General features: G+C 45.6%; 1 protein-coding gene across 1 annotated transcript; it reads left to right on the top strand.

Annotated features, from left to right (window-relative positions):
- The first annotated feature begins 2,409 nt into the window (after window positions 1-2,409).
- sox4a (SRY-box transcription factor 4a) lies at window positions 2,410-6,166 on the top strand. The gene has a single exon (XM_085791971.1). The coding sequence runs from the start codon at window positions 3,032-3,034 to the stop codon at window positions 4,166-4,168; it is 1,137 nt and encodes a 378-aa protein (XP_085648097.1). The 5' UTR covers window positions 2,410-3,031; the 3' UTR covers window positions 4,169-6,166.
- The last annotated feature ends 4,376 nt before the right edge of the window (window positions 6,167-10,542 follow it).

Raw genomic sequence — 10,542 nt, 5'->3', positions numbered from 1 at the left:
TGGTGACGAGCATGCAGGTCAAAGTAGCACGTCATTCCTCAGCGGCTGTAAAAGGCAAGTACATGGTAATAAGTGGCTGAGTTTGACTGCACACAGAGACACACACACGCTGGTACGCACTTTCTTTTCAAACGCAGTTCTCCCCCTGCGTCGTCCACTTGCCCTCCGCTGTCCGTCACTGGATTTTTTAACTTCACCCATAGCTTCCACAGCACATTGTGACGACTGTGTTCCCCTATTTTTCTCCTTCTTTTTTGTCCAATCTGCGACAGCCTCAGTTATAATAAACCCAGCTCCCTTGCAAAGAGGCACGTGCACATGGTCATGTGCCGTACACTCATTTAGCCTGCAGTTTGCTCTAGGGTTAGCCTGACATATCGGGTTAATGTTTATGTTTTATTAAAAAATGCATATTAAACAGTGTGTCAGTCAGCTCTGTAATAATGGAGAAGCCTGCCTTCGTAATAAATGTGATTTTAATGTTATTTTTTCAGAGCCTTTAAAATAACATCACTCCAGCAGCTCTTAATGAAGTGCTTCAGTGTCCCAAGGTTAGCAACATGCTATTTTCCAGGTTTCTCCACTGTGGTAAGAATAAAATTCTGTAAGTTATATTCACAGATAACCTATTTTTTTTTATGCTTTTATCTATGAAAATACTCTGAATCTAACCCAGAAACATCAACATCAGCACATTGTCTTCAAAAAAAGAAAAGAAAAGCCCAGAGCAGCTTAACTCGAGTCACCGCACACACACACTTTTAAGAAGTCGCTGTAAGAGAGCCCCAGTCTCCCACAGCACTCTCTCATAATGACACCATCCCTTTAGGCGTCAACAGAGCTGAGACAAAGCACCGGTGTATTTGGGGTAAACACATGGCTGCGGCACAGCTCTGAAGATGACAGAGCGATAGGCCAGTGTGAGGAGGCACAGCGTCCCGCCGCTGCTGGAGCCCTACATCTGCCAGTGACAGAGTGGAAAGCTACCTGACAGCTGCTTCTCACACATCAGATAAGATTACAGGTATACCCGCTACACCTGTTTAAACAAACCTCCATGCATGCTGCTGTACATGTGTGTGTGCGTACGTGCACGTCGTGTGTTAAGCCCAGGAAGAAGATAGGTAAGGAAAGATAGCAGACTAATCCAGTGGCAGGTGCATGCTTGTAATTGAGGCAGCTGAAGATATAGACTGATGAAAGAGCTCATTATTATTTATGTGTTTGATTTATGTAAGCACCGAGGGGGGTAAAGGGGGCTGAGCTCTGAAATTTTAAAGAGTTTATGAGTTGTTTTTTTAAGGCTTGATATAAATTAAGAATATACATTATCACTGCATTATCTAATGTTGTGTTTGAGTACATGAAATGTAATCAGACAAACACAAATAGGCTCTCTTTTGCTAGTTTCTGCCTCCTCTTTGGAGACGGTGAGCAGACGGAGAGAGAGTCCAGCCGCTCTTTATTTATCTCCACCCTGTGCTGCGAAGGTGGTGTGAAAAACACTTATGTCAGTCAGTTCTGTTGCAGGATTAAAGGGAGAGCCTTCACTACCAGCTAATGACATCACCTGCATGATTTAGCCACGGCGGTGGCTCGCAGCAGCCCATCACAGGACGGAGATAAATCTGCTGTATGTTGTTAACACACACACACACACACACACAAAAAGCACATACATACATGTATACCACACAGCTCCCTTTGGCTCTAGCCTGACATCTAGTGACACAGGCTGTAATGTGATCCTACATGACACAGACATGTTAACATGATGGGGGGGCTGTGTGAGGAGGAGGAATCTGTGCGTTGCAGAGCGGTGTGAGTATGAATAATGTGTGTTTGACACCAATAGTTCTACCCACTTTTCTTTGCTGTTCATAATTACTGCTTTGCCGTGTTGCTGGTTTCTACCATCACGCGTAATGCAGTTTGTGTGAGTGTAAATAAAAACCATCATCACCTCACTTTGCATTTTTGCCTCCTCTGGCGGGCTGTGATGTCATGGTGTCGTAACCATTTGTAAATAACAGGTTGGGTGAGCTATGTTTGGGTGGGTGTACCCTCCTACTACAGCCCTGCTCAACCACACTGCCGCGTGACTAACACAACATGTTGTGGCTGCTTTTGTGTTTTCTCAGCATTTCCTTGCCATTACACAGAGTCTAAATTTAGCCAGTACTCATCCTCATGAAACTAATGTAATTCTAAGTATATCCTTGCAAGCTTCCCCTTGCAGCAGGGGGAAAAGGACACTGTGTTCCTTTAAAATACACACACTAATATATATATACACACACATACACACACCAAGTTCGTCTTTCTTCCAGTGGAGTCTGACAGGAATGAGGTCAGACACCGATCCTCGTTGCACATTATTATTATTATTACCCGTTTTTTTATTCAGCCAATGAGAGGCCAGGAGGGAGTGGCTTCGATGAAAAATCAGGATAGAGACAGACGCTGATTGGTTTTTATATCTCGCGATGAGGGTATATAACGGCGAAGTTCTCGTTGTTGTGTTTACAGTAATATTACAGAGCGCTAAGGAAACAGGGAGACTATGAGAAAGCGCAGCTGCTCCATTCAACCACATGGTTCCTCAACCGCACAGACAAGCTGCGCTGCAGACAGCCAGGTTCACATAAGGGACTTGCACTGCTGTTTCCCACAGCGGCGCGTTCGCAGTCTTGCAGGGCGAGTTTTCAGCCGCACAGGCAGTTGAAAGTTGCTGTTCAATAGATCCGGGATTTATTTTTTATTTTTCAATTTCCGTGAAGCGCACTGGTAAAAGTTTAAAGACCAGGTGTCTCCAAAACGGGCTGAACTGACTGAACAGAAACCGAGAGGAGACTTGGATGAACTTTTTTCTTTTTCTTTTTTTTTTTTAAAGCTCTCTCTCAGTGATCTGAGTCAAAGCGCCTGAGATCAGAACAAGTGAGGACTAAGCCTACAAGTCGTTTTTTTGCGCACTTGAACTTTGTGAAAGCGCCGCACTGAGCAGAGTGTTTCCAGACACTTGGAGGAAAGGATGGTGCAGCACATGAGCCAGACAGAGAGCGCCCATGCTCACTCCCCCGGCGGGGACTCCACGGACACGGGAGAAATGGACTTGGAGATGGATGCATCTCCGACCCCCGAGTCCCCCTCCTCCGGGGTGCGGAGCGACTTAGCGTGGTGCAAGACTCCGACGGGGCACATCAAGAGACCCATGAACGCGTTCATGGTCTGGTCACAGATCGAGAGGAGGAAGATCATGGAGCAGTCTCCGGACATGCACAACGCGGAGATCTCCAAGAGGCTGGGGAAGCGCTGGAAGCTGCTGAAAGACACAGACAAGATCCCGTTCATCCGCGAGGCGGAGCGGCTCAGACTCAAACACATGGCCGACTACCCAGACTACAAGTACCGGCCCAGGAAGAAGGTCAAGTCGGGAAGCGGGGCGAGTAAGCCGACGGAGCGCGGGGAGAAGAGCGGGGAGCGCAGCGCCAAAGCCGGTGTGAAGAGAAGCCCCGCGTCCAAAGGAGGCAGCAGGACGCACAAGCAGGGCAGCACCAAGAGCGCTGCGGGGCAGGGGCAGGGGCAGGACTATGCGTCTCCCGGGGACCACCAGGCGCTCTTCAAATCCAGGTCAGTGTCTGGGGCGAGGCAGATCCCGGAGAAGCGCACCGGGGAGGCGAGGCGCAGCCACATGTTCGGCGGGGCGGGCAGCCTGGAGAGCGGGCCTCCCTCCGTGGGGGTCCCGGCCAGTCCCACCCTCAGCAGCTCGGCAGAGTCCAGCGACCCGCTCAGCCTGTACGAGGAGCAGAGCCCCGCGGCCAGCGACTCATCACACACCGCGCGCCTCAGGTACGCTCGCGCCTCCTCTCCGACACCGTCAGCCTCTCACTCTTCCTCATCTGTGTCATCATCATCCTCATCATCATCGGATGAAGAGTTTGAAGACGAGCGGCTCGACCTGAACCAGAGCCCCGGCTTTGAGAGCATGTCTCTGGGCGGGATGGGCTTCTCCGACGCGGAGCTGGACCGGGACTTGGACTGGAGCTTCGGGGAATGCGGGGCGGGATCTCACTTCGACTTCCCCGACTACTGCACCCCAGAGGTCAGCGAGATGATCTCAGGAGACTGGCTGGAGTCCACCATCTCCAACCTGGTGTTCACCTACTGAAGGGACCACGGTGGAGAGGAAACCGCGACGCCCCCCCACGTTTTGAACTGATCACCCCCCCCTCCTCCCAGACAGGCGTGTGAGTCCAGACCAGAATATTTCCGCCATTCTTTCACTAAATAAGGGAGAGTGAAGACAGGAAAGAAAAGGTGGCCTGTGTGCGCGTTGAAGCCCAGGTACGCGCCGCTCACAGACTTGGACAGCGCTCCGTGCGCATGACGGGAACGCGCAGACGGGGGGAAATGCTTAGTTTGCATTTGGACACAGAGGAGGAGTGAATGTAAGCAGAGAGCAGTGAAACACACGGACTTCAGCTCAAATGTTCAACCCAATCCGCCGAGGATGAGGACTGAGACTGAACTCTGAATCTTAATGTTATTTGGGGTCGGGAGAAAAGGGGACACTTACCGGAGAGCTCGTCATGTTGGGTTTTGTTTATGATACAGCCAATTCACATTGACCATCAAGTTGCTATTCAGGTGTAGTTTTTTTCCAAACTCGAAATAGTTTCAATATCAACACGCATGCCCTCCGAGATGTGGAGGATTTTGTTGTGGTTAAATGCGTAAAAAAATGTTCATTGCTGCGTAATTACGCAATTTGTGTGACCATAGGACACAATTCACTATCACCAGCTTCTCTTTCAACGGCAGGACTTAACAACAAAGACTGACTCGAAACTTCAGAAACCCTTTTCTGAACCTTTTTAAACACTCAGTGCACAATTCAGGACCAATGTTTCCCGACGCGCATCCTTTCTGCCTAGTGCTTCAACTTTGTAGTTCCTCTGTGTCAGATGACGTTTTTTTATATTGATGTATTTATACCGGCCAAACTTTTTTATACATAGAAGTATTGTTCTCGTACAGGTCTCATTTGTGTTTGTGCACATACACCTGTCTGTATCCTGCGCGGAAGGGCTAGAAGTGTATCTTATTTAAAAATGTCTGACTTCTCTCACTTTTAAGGAGATTTGAGTGTGTCATGATTTTCTACTTGTATTTTTGTACAAAATCTATAGAAAGGGGGTTTTTCCGGCGAGTGGGTAGCCTACAACATTGTTGTTTGAGTCTACATTTTGGTGTTTAGACGTGCAGAGGGGGGTTTGTTTGGCACAATCTGACCTCACACAGTGTTTACAGTATTTACCCACATGCTTCTTAATGGCACAGTGACTCCAGTTTCACCAGCCAAGTAAACAAAGCGCCACTGAGGCTCCCAGCCTGAGTGGTGACTGTGTTTCCAGTACTACACATAGACCTAAAGTATATGAGTGAAAGATCCCAGAGAGTCACTGTTTGGATAGAGCTAATACCTCTGTGTGCTTTTTATCAAGATAAGTTTTATTTGAACCACTGGATGGAATTTCACACTCATTCCACTTTGCCTAGACTTTGGAGGGAGGGAGATGTATGAAGTGCTTCATCTGTTATTGCGCAAATTGCATCAAAAAAATAGTATTTAACCTTTCTGTACCTGTTGGCTAAGTATAGCAGGCTAATTGTTTTCCTATATTATGGCATGGCAAATAGCATTTGTATTTCAGATTCAGGTATATGTAGCTATAGCTGTTGTGTTTAAGATTTTTAAAAGAATAATAACATGAAGATATTTATGTAAACTGACTGTACTATAAGCAAAGATTGTGTGTTTTATGTATGATGATGATCAACGACAGGCACTAGGACAGCCATCTTTGGACATCCCTTATGTTGAAGATGATTGTGGATCCAGGAGTTTATTTTTTGTTCATTTTTTTTGTTTTTATTTTTTACCTTCAAGACATCTTTTCTATCGTCCTTTTTCTTTTTTCATTTGTGCAATATGCTGTGTATGATCATGTTTTGTCCAATCATGCCAATATCATTTGATGTTTATTGCTCAAAACCAGCCAATGTTTGGGTCAATCACTGCCTCTCAGACCTCTGTACAGATTGTCGTTTTTTATTTGTTTTTCTTTTCTTCCGAGAAGGAAATAAAATCAGCTGGAACTGAAAAGCATAACGTGTTTATCCTCTTCTCTCTCTCTCTTGTGGTTTTCCCCAAGAGCAAAATCAAGTGCCATCCACTGCTTACCTAACAGTTACATGTGCGTTGAAGAGATAACTGGAGCAGTCTCACTGAGGCCCCCTTTTTTTCAAAGGTGAAAGCATGCTCCACAAAAGGTGAACCTTCATTATCACATTCCATAGCTGAGCCAAGCTTGTTCAAAAAAAAAAAAAAAGCCTCCAATCTGATGCTGGATGTTTACACTGGTGTTTTGTGCATGCGTGCATGTGAATATGAATGTGTGCATGTGCGTGTTTGCTGTAGGTAAGTGTGCAGCTGCAGACTGAATCAATAGCCAGGCAGCGAATCGATAGGAGTGGTCTCTCTCTGCCTCCCTTACTCTGTCTGATTCTACACGTGCAGAAAACGTGGCTGCCATGGAAACACTGTATCCAAGAGAGAGAGAGAGAGGGTGCAACCCGCTGGGGAGCAGCGTGCCACTCCATGTGTGTGTGTGTGTGTGTGTGTGTGTGAGGGATAAGGGACACAGACTGATCCATCAGGGTGGGGTGGAGGGGCGACAGACATTTCTGCAAGGCATGACTGGAATAAAGGAGAAGGAGGAGGTGTGTGTCTGGCTGTGGGTGGGAGTGTGTGTGTGTGTGTGTGTGTGTGTGTGTGTGTGTGTGTGTGTGTGTGTGTGTGTGTGTGTGTGTGTGTGTGTGCGCCAAAGGGAGGGAGAGAGGAGAGGGTGCAGAGGGAGGTGTTTGTCTGTCCTGGTGGATCGAGCAGGAGACTGCTCCCAAATCCAATTAATTCCTTCTGGATGCATTCATTTGTCTGGTACATCTGACGAGGAGGAGAGAGAGGGAGACGGAAAAGAGAGAGACCCCTAAGGTACAGTATTTAGTGTGTATCAATTTACGCCCTATTCCACAAGAGACATTGGTAATTATTTCCATCTCTCTCCCTCTGTCAGGAGAGCGGGGTCGTCTCCAGCTCCCCTCTCTGACATCTCAGGCTGGGTAATGAGAAAGATAAGGCATGGTCATTACACACACCATCCCAGTGACGAGATGCCGGTACCCAGATGTCTGCAGTGAGCCTGACATCACACAGGAAGTAGGAGAGCTGGTGTGTGAGGTCTGTCTGAGGTGTCTCATTGTCTCCCGAGTCTGATGGATATTGGCGGATAAGAAGATGCGAGGTGCCCTCCTCATCCACACACACAGGCTTGCACACGTTAACACACTGACCCACTTAAAGACACACGCATGTGCGTAAACTCAGATGCACTGATAAGAGGACAGGTGTGTGGTGTGAACTCCACCTTTAAAGCCGATTGCAGCGGTTCTCTATGTGAGTCTGAGATGATCCAGAGCCTGTTCAGACTTGGTGTTAACAAATCAACAGTACACACAGTATGGTGGTCTTTACACTGGCTGCAGTGAAAGGAACTGAATGCATTTACATAAGCACTGCACTTAACAAGTCTGACTTTGTACTGTATACATTTATCTGACAGATTAATTATAAAACATGATAAATGCACAATATATAACGTATTATTTAAGATTAAATCGGTACCAACACAGAGCCACAGCCACAGCTCCAACAAAGAGACATTCACTTATATTTAATGAAAAAATGAATGTAGCAGAACTTTGTTTTTCTTTGTTGTTCCTTTTTCGGCTCCATTAATCATCTCACGACCTTCCAGATTTATCCTCCTCGACCCCCAGGATGCTGAGCACTGGAGCAAACTGCCTGATTGCATTTAAAGTCATTAAAGCTTCCTTCACTTCATCTCACACCTGCTACAGCCAAATGATGTAATACCGTATATAAATAAAATACATCTCTGATGGGTGGGGATTTTTCTGCTTCTACTTTGAGAGTATCTTGGTGTGGCTGAGCGCTTAATGACACAGAATCCTTCTGTGCCTGTTCTGTAATTTACACCGTGTCTGCACATAGAGTTAACTAATTTACAAGCTTCAGGCTGTTGTGAAGACAGTATAGGGTTACATAACTGTCATCATGGTTTGTATTTCCACCATGAAAGAATAAAAGAAAGTTTAATTTACAGTTTCTATACAAGTAGCACATGAAAAAAAGTCCCTAGGAATATTACAGTGCATTCACAAGCACATAAAGTGAGAGAGGATCACTGCTCAGTGTGGGCTGACACACTGTAAGCCTCTAAGGGAATATTATAGGAATGATATAGAATATTATATTGATAGTTCAGGAGATACCAACAGCACTAAGTCAACAGTAATGCACATTTGAACATCCTAGACGCTCTTATGGTCCCTGCAGGATCTCTATGGAGCAGTTAGCGGGGGTTTTCACGCTGCCGGTGAAGTTGAAGGCGGGACACAAAGTCATAAGACACGCACAGACAAAGAAATATACAAACACCGCTGTCATGGCATGCAGCCCAACTTTGTTTCATTGATTTCGGCCATTTGCGCCCTGCGCAGCTGGGAATGGGCGCGTACGGTGCGACATTAGAGGCAGAGCCGGGGAAATGATTAATATCGGAGGAGTGTGGGAGATGGAGAGTTGGCGAAGTGAGACTAAACTTTTATACAGAGTCATGTGTCAGCGTCATGAGAGGAGACAAAGGAAGAGGAGTTGAAGTCGGGATGTTAATGCGTAAAGTTGGGAGAGAAACAGGAGGTAGGCTGCAAACTCTTCTTTATCATTAATAACGTGCTATAATGTTTTTATTATAAAACAAAGCAGTGTCTTTATTTTCCGTTTCTTTTTTTTTTGCAGAGATACTCTGTCATCTCTGAGATAAACTGGAGAAACATTTTCCCTCAAAGGAGGACATGCATGTTTTTTTATTGCTATATAAAAAATGGCTGTAAAAGTAGTTTGGAGGTCCAAGGATGTCTGATACTGATCCTGGACCATAAACGCAACTTCTGCCAGGCACGCTTCAGCAGCTGCAGCTGAGTGAGAGACGGCTGCAAAGTGTAGCTCCAAGTTCAGTCCAGTAAATTACTCTGACAATTAAACGCTGTTTGCAGACTGCGCTGCTGCCTGCAGGGTTTCAGCACAGCGAGGGCTGGACAGCGGCTGTCTGCGGTGCTGTGCGCGTGTGTGCGTGGCGTGCGCGCCTTTGAACAGTTGTGCATGCACCAATAATGACAGTTTGTTTGCTTAACCCACAGTAGATGGTTGGGAACTCGAGTGGCCAGATGTACATTAGAGTACAATCCAATATAGAGGACAGTTAGAGGGTTAAATGATGTCTGGCAGTGCAGTGTGGGAGGGGTGGTGGTGGGGGGGCACAGGGCATGTTTGCCCCGGGGCACAGGACAGGATAAACAGGGTAGTGCCCCCATTAAAATTCCATCAGTAGATAAACTGTGGACTGACACACATTGACAAAGCATAGCTGTTAACAGTTGTAAACATGTGTCTTTAATGGCGGATTGCTTTTCATAACAAACAATAAAAAAATATCAGTCACTGCAGCTCATGTCCAAACCATCACATATCAGCATATCTGTCAATAACTGAGCTAGTGCAAATACACCCTGGTGGGCTTTCTGCAGGATTCTTAGTGTTGATTTAGGGACTGTGTAAAAACTACTGGGACTTGGGGCAGGGGCTTATACACTATGTTGTGTAGCTACCCTCCCCTAAATATCTTAAAATAATATAAATGTATTTAATTGGTTCAACTTGTTGAATTATTAATAATTAAAAGCACACACAAAGCACAAAAAAGTCAGCATGATTAATTAATATCTTAATGGAATAGTAATTTTCACATAGCCACCAACTCTACATAAAAAAAAAAATAGCAATTTCCAAATTTAGGGCAATCATAATAAAATGGAGACTTGTCTAATCACTGTTTTAAAATAAAGAGATGCTGAGCAAACTGCGTTCGAGTTAGCAAACTTAACCAAATGTGTCATTTATAATTGGTGATTATAAACTGAAAGAAATGCTAGCCTATTTGAACATTTTGAATAAATCATTTAATCAAGTAAATAATCCAGAGATTATCCAATAATGGAAGTCATTCAGTTGTTGCCCTATACCCTCATCACCCACTGTGCACACTAAAGCCCTCCATTCAGCAGCAAGATGTAATATGTACAGCTGACTTTCCTATCGCTGTAATAATTTTTAAACAGTCCCTTGCTGCAGAGAACATCAAGTCTATAACAGTTTAAGTGCCAAGAGGAAGCGAATTCAAAGGTATCAGTGGGAAATAGCAGCAGGCCCTCACAATAAGTGCTTACCAGCGCTGCAGGACACAAAAGAGTCAAAGACAGTATTACTCCACCTACATATAGACTCGGGCCTCAGTGTGCATTCAGACTTTGTGGCACACTGTGTACGGTACATAGAGAACC

This window comes from Trachurus japonicus, chromosome 11 (genome assembly GCF_045865225.1).
Source record: "Trachurus japonicus isolate A0001 chromosome 11, Traja_1.0".
Taxonomy (NCBI): domain Eukaryota; kingdom Metazoa; phylum Chordata; class Actinopteri; order Carangiformes; family Carangidae; genus Trachurus; species Trachurus japonicus.
Note: the sequence above shows the minus strand (reverse complement) of the source record. Positions and strands in the feature narration are given on the sequence as shown.

Bases quoted from the DNA above. Each gene is read 5' to 3' on its own strand.
- sox4a (XM_085791971.1), top strand. From the start codon at position 3,032: ATGGTGCAGCACATGAGCCAGACAGAGAGCGCCCATGCTCACTCCCCC.